The sequence below is a fragment of the Carassius gibelio genome, chromosome A10 (genome assembly GCF_023724105.1).
Source record: "Carassius gibelio isolate Cgi1373 ecotype wild population from Czech Republic chromosome A10, carGib1.2-hapl.c, whole genome shotgun sequence".
NCBI lineage: Eukaryota > Metazoa > Chordata > Actinopteri > Cypriniformes > Cyprinidae > Carassius > Carassius gibelio.
In genome coordinates, this window is record NC_068380.1 from 16,096,440 (window position 1) to 16,113,918 (window position 17,479).

Below are 17,479 nucleotides of genomic sequence, written 5' to 3' on the forward strand. Positions count from 1 at the left end.
CATTATATTTCACACACCTTTTTTATTTTCCAAATTTAATTAATTAGTCCAACGAACCGTTCGGTACATAATGCGTACCGCGTACCGAACCGAAAGCCTCGTACCGAACGGTTCAATACGAATACGCGTATCGTTACACCCCTAGTATGTATGCATGCATTTACTTATTTAAATGTATTTTCATATATATATATATATTAGGGGTGTAACGGTTCACAAAATTCACGGTTCGGTTCGATACGATACACTGATGTCACGGTTCGGTTCGGTTCGGTTCGATACGTTTTAGATACAGCAAAATGTAAAAACATCTCAACTTTTCAGAATGCGGCAAGCGCACCGCGGGTCATGTGACAAGAACCAACCAATCAGCTTCATCCTTTCCCGTAACAACGTTGAGAGCTCAGCCAAGATGAAGGAACAGCTGATCATAGTTGTATATGGATTGCAATTTTGAAATAAATTTAGTAGCAGAGCTACTGCAAGCGATTTTTAGAGCTGCAAATCCATTTATCCTTCGCTGAAATTTCCGCGTCTCATGGAGAGAGCACGTCATTGTTGCTTAGCAAAGACAGATGCCTCATGAGCGCTTCTGCCCGAGCGCTTTGGAAAGGAGGAGAAAGACGCGCTTAGCGTTTTCCATGCGTTTTTAGGCACGATATGTGAACGGCCCCTAAGGCGCTCGCTCACTCAGCACGCGCTGAAGGCTCGTTGCAAAATGTCTAATGCATTTAACAGACCAGAAATATAAGATCCTAAAATAACCAACAGGTCTGGTGTTTGGGTTGGATTCCCTGTAAGCTATAGTGTCTAAATGCTGCAGGGATAGTTTGCTGCGTGCATGTTTCTCCTTTTTTTCGTCTTTTCCCAGATAGTACTGACGCATATATCCCAGATATTCCCGCTGGTTTTTTTTTTTTTTTTTTTTTGTAATCCCGCTGGTGTACCCTGTCATGTTGCAGATGCGACATACCGTTGTTTTTTTATCCACCACTCTCTTGCCATCACCATTATAGCTTAAAGGGAATCCAAAGTGCACCCAAACACCAGACCTGTTGGTTATTGGAGGATCTTCTCATTTCTAGTCTGTTAAACGCATTGGCTATTTTGCAACGAGCCTTCAGCGCGTACTGAGTGAGCGAGCGCCTGCTGAGTAGCCTAACATAAACATATAAGATGGTGTTTTTTTCTTCTTCGGGAGTGTCAGGGGCGTTGCCTGTTACGTTGTTTGGGTTATTGGGCTACCTTGTTGAACGCATATCATTATATTTCTTTCTCTCTCTTTTTTTTTTTTTTTTCAAATATAATTAATTACTCCAACGAACCGTTCGGTATACATAATGCGTACCGCGTACCGAACCGAAAGCGTCGTACCGAACGGTTCAATACGAATACGCGTATCGTTACACCCCTAATATATATATATATATATATATATATATATATATATATATATATATATATATATATATTAGGGGTGTCCATGGTTAACCGGTTAACCGATTAACCGTTAAAAATTGTGTAACCGAGTGAAACATTTTGCTCGGTTAAGTGACGTCAATGGCTAGAGTTGTTCCGATTCCGATACTAGTATCGGAAATATCTCCGATACCACAACAAATTCTGGCATCGGCATCGGCGAGTACATGAACCCATATACCGATCCGATACCATTTTCTTAAAAAAGACCTAGTTATGACCGCAAGCTTTGCCTAACCGCTGCACGGTTCTTCTTCGCTGCTCAAAATGCATTGAAAACACAGGAAGTTGTGCTGTGTTGCCACAAGCAACCCCTGTTTAGAGCAGCGAAGAAGAAATGAAAACGCGTTAGCAGCCCTTATCTATATATGACTGGATCACTCATCACATTCTAAACTGCCAAAAGACAGTGAAGCCGCTACTATATTATAGATCAGTGGTTAGCAGTATGTCTCTGTAGTACCGGTAGTTACAGACTCTCGAGTATATTCAGTACCGGCAGCTGCGTTCAGTCGCTTCCGTGTAAGTCAAAGCGCAGGGCTCCAGACAGTAGCCGAATATATACTAGTGTCTGTGAATATTAAACTGCAAAATACTATTTAAATATTACTCCCGCAAAATCTACATCTCTGTGGGTGACTGGCACAGATGCGCGAGAGCTCGCTGTTTTGTAGTCTCTGCTGTGTGTCATGAGGACACGAACGCATAAACCGTCACTTCATGAGAATTTACCGTTTCATTTGAGAATACTGTCATATCATAAACACAGACACTCAAAGATCTTCATGGCAGCCCATTAAAATAAATGTTTGGTTTACATGAGTAAATTGACAATATATAAAGCTACTGTTGTAGCCTACAGTAATAATAATACGTCTCTATAATAATAATAATTATGCCTAGATGGTTGCTTGTTTTTTACTTGTTTTTTACTTGTTAGAGATTATCTGATTAATAGATCTTTTTTTATATTCCTAGACTTATTTGTTGCAGTTTTTTTATACAGTTATATTGTAAAACTTAAATACCTTTTTTAGTTTGCGGTGTTAGATTTTTGGCTGCATTTGAAGTTCTTTTTTGCATAAGAAAATAAATAATACTGTCAAATTCATGTTAGATAATAAAAATACTGTAATAAATACAGTAGTTCACCATGTATTTGTTCATGTTTTATTGAGGGATCTGTCTGAAGCACACCATAAAAAAATTCTAGCAATTTACACAGGGCTAGTAGTATATACAGCTGTATATACAGATATACACCCAGGTATCGGATCAGTACTCGGTATCGGCCGATACCCTGAGCCCAGGTATCGGAATCGGTATCGGGAAGAGAAAAAGGGTATCGGAACATCTCTATCAATGGCGTGCATTGAATTTAGTTGTAATACATTTTTGCACCACCAGAGACCGCCAGAGCGCTCCCAGACATTTGTAATGTCCACAAGAAGAAGTATGAAGCGGGCTAATACGAGTGACGGGGCAAAATGCAAGTATTGCAATACAGTGCTTAGATATACTTCAAGTACAACCTCGTTGTTGTAATCTCAACAGCCAACACCCGGGCATCATTAGGCCGGTCAGGACACACTGGATGCGTGGCGAAAGCATCTCAGCTGCGTAGCGTGTCTGTTTTTAATTCGGTTCCCATGTTAACAGGTTAGAGCTTGCCGACTGCCTGCGTGAGACGCGCGGCTCAGGCGCGGCTCGACGCGTGCATGCTAGAAATAGAACCGACGCCTTGTTGGAAGCGTTTCCAGGCAAAGTATAATAGGAAAATATGTTTATATGTCATTTTGTACAAAAATACATATTAATTCATGACATTTTGATATTTGAAAGTCTATAGGTTGACATAAATTCAGATATAAATGTAATTTAAATAAATAAATAAATAATTATCGCTTTTCAAATATTGTACGTGTCAAACATAGTCATAGTCATAGCCTTAGCGAGGCGGCCGCGGAGTCTGCTTGTTACCTTTTGCCTTACACATTTTAGGCTTATTCTCAAATTCAGATTGTGTTAATGGGCGGCATTATTAGGCAGTTTTAATAGGACAATTTGACCGGAGAGATTAAATTTTGTCGGACATTCCTTTTTTTTTTTCGGCCAATGTCCGGAAATTACTATGGTTATGGTTACTATGGCACTCTATGGTTAACCGAGTATTAACCGCTAAGGGCCTCGGTTAACGGTTAATGAAAAACTTGAGAACGTGCAGCCCTAATATATATATATAAAAAAACTGTGCCATTTTTGCCAAATTTTTTATATATATAAATAGAGTATTGTTTACATGAGGTACACCAACTGTCTCCTCGCCTTCACACTAGAGTTTACAGTAGAAGCATAAACTCACGCCCCCTGCTCTGCACATATTGTAGGTCTCTCTTATGGCTTCAGAAGTTGGACCTATTCGAACTTAAGTGACCTGAGAAGTGGACATCAAAGGATATTCTGCCATGATTACAGGTCGAGACAAACAAATATGTTCCATTCAAAGTGCACTGAAGTGTGCAAGAAGTGAATTTAAATTTTATTTATTTACTGAGGTACATGGTGTCACACTTGCCCGTGCGTGAAGACGTTGCGCAGCACAAATCAGTAAATGAATGTTCAGAAGTGAAGTAAATGAAAACAATGGGAACACAGTTCATGCACAGAGCTCACTTCTAATGAGCTGATTATCTGAATCAGGTGTGTTAACAAAGAGAGACATGCAAAATATGCAGAGCTGGGGGAGGCCCGAGTGCTTGCAGATGTCCCTAAAGGGTGTGTCCCGGTAGATTAGGTAACGCTTGATGTGATTTACATGATTACGTGTCTGAATCCCCTCAGGCTTTATTCTTGCACAGCGACATACAAGTGACTCTTGCTCGTACACAAAACAGTAGGTATGCACAACCTTTGGACAATCATGTAAACCACATATATTCAGAGTTTGACTCCTGACAGACATTTCAATGGTGATTTCAGGACACTGCTGTTCTGTTCGGTTAATCTAACAGCTGATCGTTTCAATAGACAGTCCCTGCAAATATACAAGAGGGTGCTGGGAGGCAGAACACAGGCTTGTTGATGCATTTTTTGTAAAAGCCGACTTAATTATACAGTCACTACAGGCCAAAAATGCAAAAGAGATGGAGGTTATATAGTCAGTGAAACCACAAAATACAGTACAACCAAAATGCTATGATTTAGATTATTATTATATAGTATTGAACGGTTTAAATGTTTATTGTTGTTGTAGTTATTATATACAGTGGCACAAAAATGTGTAAACTTTTTAAATAAGATGATTAGGGTAAATTGTACTTATTTTGTCTGGGAAACAATTATCTTCTGTAGCTTCTGAAAGGCAATATTAAACTAGGGATGCATCGATCCGATACTCTGGATCAGTATCGGCTCCGATACTGGCATTTTTTTGTTCGGATAAAGTATCGGTCAGACAAGACCGATCCAGATCCAATTTTGTGCTTATACTATTAGGTGTTGTTGTTGAGTCCCACAGAAGGCACAAAAACATTATAAAGCACCAAAATGTTTTTGTGGAAATATTTCAAGTGTTCTCAAGCGGTTACAATGTTCAATGTGAGGTGCAGATTAATACTGAAGTCATTAACTTCAGTTCACAAACTCTTCTTTCCACTGCGGCTCTCAGTCATCCTACATTCAGAAATCAAACTGTGTGTCGTGTTCGGTTACAGTCAAAACGCTAAAAATCTCTACAAGAGCGCACAGTAACTGAGGTTTAAAACTGTTCAAAGAAAAGGCTCATTAATCAATATCAATATCTCTTCCCTTTGTCCAAGTGATGTTCGGTTCACAAACGAATAGTTCGATTTAATCAGTTCACTAAGACAAACTGAATCGTTTGAACCGGTTCGTATCTCCAGTAAGCATTAACCCACAAATTACTGAAGTTATTTACTTTTTTTAACATGGCTAACACTCCCTCTGAGTCTAAATAAACCAATATCCCGGAGTAATTCATGTACTCAAACAGTACACTGACTGAACTGCTGTGAAGAGAGAACTGAACTGAACAACGGTGTTGTACTAACTTTTCTATGTGGACCCGGAGGACTGTGCAGCTGCGACTCGGTGTTGTTTCAAGCTCATCATTCTCAGCACAGGATATGCAAAAGCGTCTGTGCCGCTCTATATTGGTGCCTTTAGTATTGTAATACTTTTCTATGCGATCAAAGATTATTAAAAGTCTCTCTTGTTCTGTCCTATCTATTACATGTTGCTGCCTTTATTACTGTGCTATACATTTAAAATAAACGTCTTTTACATTTCTATATAAATGTATATACTTGTTGTTTCATGAATGTATTTTACAACAATATAAAGGGCAATGTGTAACATTTGACCAGATTTTAGACTTTTTTTTCTTTTTTTCACTTATTTGTGAATAAAATATTTCAATAGATTTTATAAAATTATTGTGCATCATTGTTCTACAATCTTGAGTATCTTTTGCTTCTGAATTATACACTAACCTAGTTTATAATAGTATTTTTGTCATTGATTTTTTTTTTTCACTTGTTACTTTTCATTAAAATGAACTTGTGTATATGTAGTAGTTTATGATTAACACAAAAGAGTGATGATCAGGTCAACACAGAGAAGTATAGAAATTCTATATTGATTTAAAAAACAACTTTGCTGGTATTTCCACCCTTTGTAATAGTTGTGACGGCGTCCATCAGATGTCCTCAGTGTGAAAAGACGGATCTCAAAATCATACAGTCATTGTTGTACAGGACTCGAAAATGCAAAAGAAGCTGGAAATCCAAACAATGTGCAGGACCTGGAGGATCCTTCTGAAGAACAGCGAGCAGCTTAACTGTTCAGGAACAATTTGTGACTCATAAACCAATTTCTACAACTGTGGTTCTCAAAATATTTTCATTCCAAGGCCCCCCGCCTCTCCGAATCAACACTGCAACCTTTTCCATTCACGAAAACCTTTCTAGTATTCTAGTGTTATTACTTCTCAATTCCATGTAATTATTTTTAAACAACAATTTCAGACAGATTTAAACATGCAGTGTTCTTTTTTAGCAAACATACTTTTCTCTAGGTTCATTTCTTCCGTTGAGTCTTTGGAGGCGTGATGTCCATGGTTAAAAACATGAACGCAGTGGCGAGCTGCTTTATAGTAGCAAATTAAGTTGCGCTTCTGATGAAATGAGACACTTAGTAGACTGTTTTTAAGCAATATAATGAATAAAGTGCCATGTAAATACACGTGATGTGATTTCACGAGAGTACTAATTTGCAAAGCTCATTCAAACATACCCATGTTGCTATGATCAGACATACATGCTGCTACTGTAGCTGACATAGAGGGAGACCGTCGACAGACCAGGATCTCGTCTTCACGACAACATTATCTATACTTCCTGTTGAGCATAAATATAAAGCCTAGGCAAAATAGACTATGTTTGACAGGTGCAATATGCCAGTGTGTCACAGGCCTAAGGTTTTCAAAAGACATCACACGAGTGTGAACATCACTACAACTAGGAAAAAACGACTGTAATTCAAAATGCAGCTCCCGTCTGCATTTAAACAGACCTTTGCTGTTAATTCCAATCTGAGCAGGTCTAAAAACTGAAACTGTTGATGCTGGAAAAGTGTTATATATTTTTTAATATGAGCAGGCCTACAAACTGGGATTAGTAATGCTGCACTGTAATCATAGTTATTTCTTTATATTTTTCATTATATTTTATTATATGGTATTGGTTTGAGACAGAGTATTTTATTTAGTGGAGAACTTTGCAGCAGTATTTTATTTCTTATTCTTTTTTTATTTTATATATATTTTATTAAAAAGTATTTTTTTTAAAAGTCTAAACAAATTGTAAAAAAAAAAGTGTATAGTAATAAACAACCTGCGGTTTAATGTTTGCATTTCTTTCCCTTACTGTACCGAAAATGAAACGAACCGTGACTTTAAAACCGAGGTACGTACCGAACCGTGATTTTTGCATACCGTTACACCCCTAATATATATATATATATTAGAGCTGCAACTAATGATTATTTTTTCTGTCGACTAATCTAACGATTATTTTTTCAATTAGTCGACTAATCTAACGATTATTTTTATTACAATAAATAATGAATCTAATGTTCTTTTTTTAATTAGCTAATGAATCCTTTGCATAACTTTACAAAAATATAAGTACAACTTCTAATATAATATTTCAACCTTTATTCATTTTCAACCAATAAAATAATAAAGAGGCAAAGAAAATGATTTTACTATGGTAAATATGAGTTTATGATAGCGTTTATAATTAAACCACAGTAGCCATAAATTTAAAGTTGTCTGAGACGTCATGAAACGTTCTTTAGCATCACAAACCATAAAATGTTGTCAGGGTTCTGCTATGGTTAAGCTTGGTTTCCAGAGATCTGGAGCTGATTCGGGGGTAGCTCGGTGGTTTGTGACTCACGGCACGCTGTCTTTTAAGGGGCCGTTCACATATCACGTCATTTCCAATGCAGGCGCGCGATAAGCGCACTCATAACGGAAGCGGCGCGGTCGCGACGCACTCTTTTTTCCAGGCGCATCCGCACCGCATCGAGTTAAAAACATCTCAACTTTTCAGAATGCCGCAAGCACAAGAATATCAGACCTGAACCAGAAAGTTGGTCACCAGATCACACGGTAACCAGTTAAACCGTGACACCGGAGAGCGCCAAGATGTTTTCCTCTGAGGTGCTCGCGCATCGCAGTTGTGCTGCCGTGGTACACCATATTAGTTTTGCAAAGGGAACAAAGGGCTATTTTATTTGTCCTCTTTTTAAAGTATTCCCATACTTTTGATAACAGTGGTCTCTGTTTTTGTGAAAGAGTGCAACTTTCTCCATTCCCAGTATGCCATTATGCGAGATGTAAACAAACAGTGTGACGCGATTCTTGCGATTCGAACAAATTCTTGCTGTTTTCTCAATTTTTGTGGTTTATTTTGTTACTAAGAGCAAAGCACATATTAACAGTCAAATAAACATAGCTTCTCAGAAACATGCTTCTTCAGTGAGCATCCTTTATAAAACACTCGCTGTACATTGATTATGTCAACAACATGAATATACTGAACTGCGTTCAAGCAGAAATAAGATGTTTTCGAGATCAGTGTGCCAAGAGTTTGTTTGCGCATCAATAATAACAGAAATACGAGCCTAATCACGCACATTTTGTCAGTAAAGCCAGTTCTCTGATTAGTGGTAAATCGCCATCACCTGCTTTCAGATGGAGCAGCATTTAATAGACAGAGCCGTAGTTCACCGAAAAGCTACGCAATATTGCGTTCATTATTGAAGGCGATTCATCTGCGATAATGAACACGTTATTGTGTAGCTTGTCAGTGATTTATGGCTCTGTCTATTAAATGGCGCTCCATCTGAAAGCAGGTGATGGTAATTTAGCGCTAATCACAGAACCAGATTCACTGACTAAATGCGCTTGATCGTATTGTTCGATAAATCGCCCAGCACTATCCTGAAATATTATAATGCACTCTTTGACTGTACTCTACAATAAAGAACACTACTTAGGGCACGCAAGAAATCAGAGACCAAGGCATTTCCCACTATAATTAAAGTATTTCTTTTAAAAGATATTTGCTGCATATTCAACATCAGGCTCCATTTCATCAGATTGTCAGATTTCTCTTAGGTTTAAGTTAATTTCAAGTTTATTTTATTTGTATAGCACATTTACAACAGCCACTAGGCTGACCAAAGTACTTTACAGAAGAGAAAATTATAAAAACATACACTTAGCACGTGTGTGAGTGAATTAAGACTGGCAGGAGTGTGGGACGAGCAGGCACTTCCCCCTCTTGATCTCACAACCTCATTTATCTTTCACAGCCACATCGGACCACCAATACCTTAAGATTTACACTCATTTGAATACAATATGTATTAGTTTGGTTACAAAACAACACTGAAGGCTAGCACACATATCAAGACAGAGTTTCCCTTGGGGCACCTTTAGCAAATTCATGAAAATGGTGTCATTCATGCTGAAAAAAACGGTCAGCAAAACCGCCAGTAGGACCAATAATCCAATAGGCCATAACAAAAGTGTGGTGGTAAAAACCGCTCTGGCATGCTGCACAACAAAATCCTGTACTGGGCACTGCACACAGCACTGTATATAGGTTTTTGCATTGATTTTGCTTGCTCTTAAATGTGATTCAGTGGTATGGTACTTCCTGAATAGCAAAATCCTATTTTTGCTGAGTGTGGGCCGAATGCATTGCAATATGATAATTTATATCACGGCTGTGTGCTGTAATAAGTACATAAAACCTGACTTTCCAGTCAACAGTTCAATTTATGTGTTATTAGAAATGGACAGCTCAATAAAATACTGATTAGTAAGACCTGAAATGACAGGTTGTTCATCACAATTTTCTTAAATCATAAAACTGTATAAGCTAATGCTTTTTAAAGTCATGTAAGCTTCTGATTCATTCCTTGTCACATTTCAATGGCTTTTTGTGTGTTTTACAGTACACTAACAGCAACTGTAGTCACCCTGGAGGTATGTAGGGTTAAGTGCTTTGCTTGAGGCATTAACCACTCAGCTGTCAGTCCATATATTTCACCATTAGTATACCACAAGTTAGTCACCTTATGACTTTTGTCAGTTTGTCAGATAAACATTTGAAGAAAGTTTCACAGTGCTTCTCTCTGAACCTTCACACTGCATTAAATGCATGGCTACTGTCATACTACTATTGAAAATTATCTATATAACACATGCTTCAATACTTCATAATTCATGCTTCATACTTCAATAATGTATTTTAAAGTGGGAAAAAAAGATATTCAGCACAATTAAAAGGTTTCATCAATTGTAATGTGGGTTTTTTATACCAGAATGGAGCCAGAAGCTGAAAATATTGATATCACATATTGCCACCACATAATTTTTGAGGAAGCTTTCTGACCAAACATGCAGACAGAAGTTCAAGTTCACCTGAGAGCTCAAACTGTCCCACTGTTAAAAAATGTATCATTATTTTATATTATTGCATAACTTTTATTACATAATCACTTTCTGTTCAAAAGTTTGGGCTAAGTAAGATAATTATAATTTTTTTATTAATGATTTTATTCAGCAAGGAGGAACTAAACTGAATAAAAGTGACCGTAAAGACTAGGGCTGTGACGGTGGCTGATTTTTACCACCGCGGGAGTCATGGACCAACAACTGCCGGTGGCGCGGTGTTGATAAAAAAAAACTATAATAATATTATATATAAATGAATGTCAAAAGTTGCTCGTTAACGAAGGCGATATGAATGACTCAGAATGACTGAACAGGAGATGTTTCAGACACGCGCTCCACTCACTTTATTATCAGGTGCAAGTTAAGCGAGCGCGGACAGTCCTGTGCTCAGAGGCACCGGTGCGCGCTTCCTTTTTGCGTATCCTTTTATATCAAAATGCGAAATTAAACTATGTGCAAGCAGTGTCGTGGTCAGTTAATTAATGGAATTACCAAAAAAAGGTGATTAAAGCTGACTTAAACTATGCATGCATGTAATATATTTTCTATATATTATATACAGGATATTTATAATTATGTATGCACATGTCTATGAAACCAGCCCAGCACTGCCTCACTCATCTAGCACATCCTATTTAACTCGTCAGTTCGTGTATATTTGAGCACTTCTGTCAGTGAACGCCGCCTGCAAAACACTAAAATAAATATCAAAAAAATAATGCAGTTAAACAAGAAAGTAGCCTAAATAAGAAAGTTAAATACACCCCGTCTAACGGACGCAATTGACGCAGCGCGAGAAAATACTCTTTATAATCAGTGATGCTATACTGGATGTAGCACAACACAACATGATAAATCCCCGTCCGGTCTGTGAGGTACTGACACAGAGTCCAAATGTCCTGTATAGACGCTAGACAGACTAAACCTGTTGCGTCGCGGTGGTGTTGCGTCCAGTTTACTTTTCCGTCACCAAGCAAGCTCAGTAACTCCTCATCTGCACGCGCTCTCTTTGAAATAGGAATCCGTTGGCATATTTCTTGTTACCATCTTTTATGTATCGCCGTCTCGTTTGTAATTGGCCAGTTTGGAGAAAGCATCACCAAACCTGACCAGCCAGCGTTTGCGATCACGAGAACTTGTGCACATGAATGCAGATGACTCCAGACTCTCGGTGATGTGGTATTTGCTTTCCCAACAAGATCCATCGCCCAACACTAAATTAATTTGCTGAATGCATACACTGTATTTTCCTGCGCTCAAATCTGCCAATCTAAAGGAAACACTGTATTTGAGGTAATTTGTTAATTACCATAGGCTTAGAATTTGCAACTATTACAGTTATTACACTTATATATAAAACTTAGTATCATGCTTGCTATAGAGTTAAACCGATACTGATTTTTATCAAAAACCTCCGACATTCTTCTTTAAAAATCCTAAATTTGTACTTCTAATTCATGTCGGTTGTTTTGTTTTGATCTCTCCGCTGCGTTTCTACGTTTTTCATTTCTGAGCAGCACATGCACAAAGCTGACCTCAAACACCATTCCCCCAGAACATGGTTCATTTACAGTGAGCGCAAGCTAGATTCAAGTGATTTATTATGTTTTGAATGTGGATATTTTGAATGTGGAAACAAAAATGCATTAATTCGCTTCAGGAGGCCTTTGTTCACTCCCCGGAGCCATGAGAGACACTTTTTTTAATGGATGTGCTTTTTATTAAACTTCTCATGGAACGATGCAGTGCAACACCAACAGCTTGAAATATCAAAGTCACTTTAAAATAACTCCAACTGAATTTGTCTGAAAGAAGAAAGTCATATACACTTAGGAAGACTTCAGAGCGAGTAATTTATGGCTTCATTTTCATTTTTGGCTGAACTAACCCTTTAACATTTTATGTAGCGGAAAAAAATTATATATAGCGCATTTCCCTTATAATAATAATGGCAACAAGATTTGATAGTTTAGATACGAAAAAAGCCTCAGCTTTCAAAATCTGGCAATTTTATTACACAATTCAACAAGTTCTGTTATGAAGGTCTTTGTGTTTTGACATTACTGAAAGTCTCATGTAATTGCTTAATAAGCATTTAAACCACAGAAAGATGTCAAAACAGCGGATTTAAAAAAGTCACGTAATGTTGCATTTACCAAGGAAAACCCATTCAATGACCATAGCTTGATATATATATATATATATATATATATATATATATATATATATATATATATATATATAAAGTAATTCTAGAGAGGAGCACTTGACAAATATATGCAGTATATTACTAAACCTGTTCCTCAATATTTAGCATAAAGCATGTTTAAATAATGTGTTGACTTATGTGCAGTTTGTTTATATAAATCAAATTGAATTGAGACTGTATTTTAATCGAATTGTGATACCTGTGTCAATATCCAACCCTTAGTATCAAAACTTTAAACACAACCCACTTCGTCACACTCTTTGCTTACGATAAAGACAATAAGGCATTACAAAAAATGTTGAATGAATGTCTTTATGTCTTAGCATTTAACGACAATTTGACTTCCTAAAATTGCTGTTCCTTGTTGTGCTGTGGTGGGTAAATTTGTCAGGCACTTTGGCGGGTGATTAAGAAACCTGATTCATAAAAGCAAAAATGCACATTTGAATTGACACAATTATGTCTTCAAGCCAGACAAAAACAGTCATCAACGTGCACGCCAAGAACATCGGTTCAAGTCTGTGGTTTTTAATGTCTTAATATAACAGCCTTAACATATTTAACAGCCACTGTGGTTGGAGGGCAAAAAAAAAAAGAAAAAGAAAAAAGATTTGTTCATAACACTGGTTAACATTTAGCCAGTTCTACAACTAGACAAAGTGCAAGAGCAAAAAACTCTGCTTATTCCACAGTTTACTACCGCATTTGCGATTTCCTTTCAAATAAGCACTAAAACATTGTCTACTGCAATGCTGTCACACTTGTGTTCTTTGGAGGTAAACTAGACAGAAGAACTCACGGTTTGGTTATGCAGAAATAAGGATTAAAAGTACTAACATATTTTAAAGATCAACCAAATTTCGTGCCCTTTTACATATGCTAAGCTCATGCGTTTTGAATATTATTGACTGAAGTTATACGTATTTATAAGAAAGACGACAACAGCCTATTAAGTACAAAAGAGCTTGCTTAGTTGACATCGTTCGTTAAATGGATTCTTGTCAGACATTTACTAGTTCACATATGGCACATGAGGTCAACAATTAAATACAGATAACTCAGTCTGCTCTGATGATGAGAACACTAGCTACATGGCATGAGGTCACTGCGTTAATATTGGTTGTTGTGTACATGCTTGTCATATATTTGTGTACATTACAGCAGCAGGTGTACAAGTCAGTGTTACAGTTCACTGATGTAGTTGAGTGTACAGTCATGCCATATCACTTCAACTACTTCATTCAAGAGCTGCTAAATACACAAGTGCAGCCAAATCATGAACTTGAGCTCAACAATACCATGTTTCTTCAGAAAAAAAAAACTATAAAATAAAAAAAGAATTAATTCAATACTGTCCGAGATATTAGATATGCAGATGGTTACAGACACGCCAGTCCTACCAACTTCATGGAAAGTCATTTTCATTGTTTTTAGCCTAGGATAACTAGATATCTTCTTCAGTTATGAATACAAATAGAACTACAAACAGAAATATCTTCTTTCAGTTACAGATAAACATACTCCACTATTTACCTTATGAACACAATGATCAACTTCCGAACACTGCTTCTGAACTTTACTGAAATATATCGTACATAATTGTAAAATATATAATAGGGCTGCATGATTAATCGAATGTGATCAGGGCTCTAGACTAACATTTGAGGCAGCGGCACCAGTGTTGTGTGGGGGTATTAAAATAAAGATAATTTAATCATAAAATTACTATTGTTTTGCATTAGTAAGTGCAGTTACTAATAATATTTCATATTCATTTTCTTGTTTACTTTTCTTTTGTTTATACAGATTTCACAGTAAAGCACCAAGTTTGAGTTAAGATGCATACAAAAATGTACGTTTATTAACAACAGTAACAGGTGCAAAATCAACTTTCTATATACAGAAAATGTATATATTCCACTCTTATTAGATGTACCATTATTCTTCTGGCATATGGAACTGACCAAATTCAGCAAATTAAAGACAAGTTTGTGACTTTTTTTCCTTCATACACACAAACAAAAAGTGTAAAATTCTATATATATAAAAAAAAAATCATTTCTTCATGATTTGATATTTTATTAAAGTGATTTTATAATTTCACAATATAGAGAAAAAGTAAAAAAGCCAAATAAGTGCTCCTCTGCTGCTGTCTACAAGTTATGATTGTGATTTGATGTATTTTTAAAATTGTACATAAGTGCTTGCTTTCCACAAAGTATATATTTGTTAATCTCATTAAAAATTTAATTCAAACTGCTTTAAAGTGATGGAAGTAATGCATTCGACTATTTCTACCACAACACCATGGTTACAGTTAGTGTTACCGCTTCTGGTTTCCTGATGTATGCAAGCGCCGTTTATAATAGATTTCTCTGCAGAATTTGAATGCTTCTCTGTAAATCTTGCAGCAACCTTATCATTGTGCATCAAATCCAAATGTTTCTGAACTGGATCTCGCAGCACTGATGTATCTGTGCCCTCACAGAGTCGCGAAATCAGTTTGGCTCCCGAGGAAATCTGTTCTGAGCTCAGACAAAGTTTGTTTGCATCTTGGACCGAGCAGCCCTAATATATAATAATATTATATAAACATATGTGACAAACCATATGTGTGTGTGTGTGTGTGTATATATATATATACACACACACACAGACACAGTCAACTAAGATTCTCTAAATGTTAAACTGTGTCAGAACAAACATCTCGATAGTGTCAGATAACACTTAAGCAAAACATGGTCAGGTCAAAGTGTCAGAATATTTTTTTTGTATATATATTCATGTTAAATAGTGATAAATATATAAAATAAATAATTGATACTGCATAATTGTAATATTGTGAAAATATATGTTCATGCTAATATATAATATCGGATTATAATTTATTTATATTTAAATTAAATTTGAACAAATATATGAATGTATTAAATATTAAATTACAACTACAGTATAATTTAATATACACAATTTATTTATTTTTTGGTTTAATTATTTTGTTTTTAAATATTACAGACATTATACACAAGATAAATCATAATAAATTCATTATATTTAGATAACCTCTCAATATAGGCCCAAAACTTGGGGGTCAGCATCAACTTAGTGGGCAAAAACACTTCTCACATCTCTAGACTTATCACTAAAAGCCCCACACAGTTGATGATTGAGGCATATGCTGTCATTCATATAAACCTAGAGTTAAAATATGGAAATCACAGCTCACCATGAGTTGAATATCATGTTTACACACCACAGCCTGCGTCTCAAACCCTAGTGAGCTGCCAACCTAGAGAGCGTTCCATCATCACATCCGCATCATTTTTGGAATCATATGACGCCAGAACCGGTTGTCTATGTAGTCAGCTCCCTGGGCTTTTGAAACGCAGCCCGTGTCTTGCATATACACAGCTCTCTTCCTTAAAGACTGGATTAGAGCAGCTAATGAGCTAAAGCATCGCAAGCACGACCCAATCTAAGATTACCTGCTACTAAAACACTGTTTCTGACGAGAAACGACGAAGTAATGATAAAAATCAATTAAAATATATTGATTTAATAATGTTTCAGAATGCACTGGTAGTGTTAGCACGTTGGCGCACGGCATTTCCCTTTGTGTCACTACTGAATCAACCGTATTTCAAACAAACACACATTCACACGACGGGAAATATGCGTTATTAACAGCAGAAGGGTTGTTAATTAATTATTTGTGGGTTAAAATTGATTAAACGAGCGGCTGGTTTGACGGCAGGTTGGGATTAAAACACCAAACCCGCATTAAAGAGAGCTAATGGGCTACATTAGACCCAAAATACGCCTCAAACATTCACCGGAGAGCAATGCTGCCGTGTAAACATCGAAACTGAGGTAAAAGCACACCTTTTAGACGCTGACACTGGCAATATGTGCGTTAAAGCGCACTGAGTGTCGGTGTTTTGTGTCTGAATGGTAATATTTTCTGCTGGCACTCACCAGGAGTAGCTCTGCTCCGCCATGTCAGTCAGTCAGTCAGGCAGCAGCTGAGGACTCGGGTTCGGCTCAAACGACGAGATTATCTCCTCCACACGCTCAAGGTTTCGCCTTATTCACTGAGTCCCTCCGATAACAACATGGCGATGTGTTTTCCTTCGGCAGCTCGCAGCAGAAATGACAATGATTGTGGCCGTGCTGCTAACCGCGGCTAAGAAACCAAAGCAGTCCGGGGGGAAAAAACCCGAAACGTTTCGCTGTCTTCAGCTGGCTGGCTGCCTTCACAACAGGCCCCGCTTTCAAAGTCCCTCAGATGAGCTCCAAACCCATCTTGGGTGTGCATGCAGAGAGAGATGTGTGTTTAGGTTTGCCCCGCTAGCTGTAATGGAAGCGCACGGATAGCTTTGTTTTCTGTTGCGATCACACGGGAGCGCGCGACTGTCGCCCCAGCCAGAGGAGTGCGCGTTCACGCCGTTGCCCACACATGTATGACTGAAGGGACAGGCTCTGCCATCAGGTGACATGCGGTATTGCAGTATTGACATGCTTCTCATACACTGAACAAAATTATAAACGCTTTTGTTTTTGCCCCCATTTTTCATGAGCTTTATTCAAAGATCTACGACTTTTTCTATGTACACACAAGGCCTATTTCTCTCAAATATTGTTCACAAATCTGTCTAAATCTGTGTTAGTGAGCACTTCTCCTTTGCCGAGATAATCCATCCACCTCACAGGTGTGGTATATCAAGATGCTGATTAAACAG

The 17,479-nt window shown here is 37.3% G+C and overlaps 1 protein-coding gene across 1 annotated transcript in view; it reads right to left on the reverse strand.

Annotated features, from left to right (window-relative positions):
• Positions 1–17,160, reverse strand: part of LOC128021352 (signal peptide peptidase-like 3) — a 34,759-nt gene extending 17,599 nt beyond the window's left edge. Inside the window, exon 1 of the mRNA XM_052608465.1 lies at positions 16,716–17,160. Coding sequence (XP_052464425.1) covers positions 16,716–16,738 — 23 coding nt within the window. The 5' untranslated portion in view covers positions 16,739–17,160. The remainder of the gene's footprint in view (positions 1–16,715) is intronic.
• Positions 17,161–17,479: the final 319 nt, after the last annotated feature.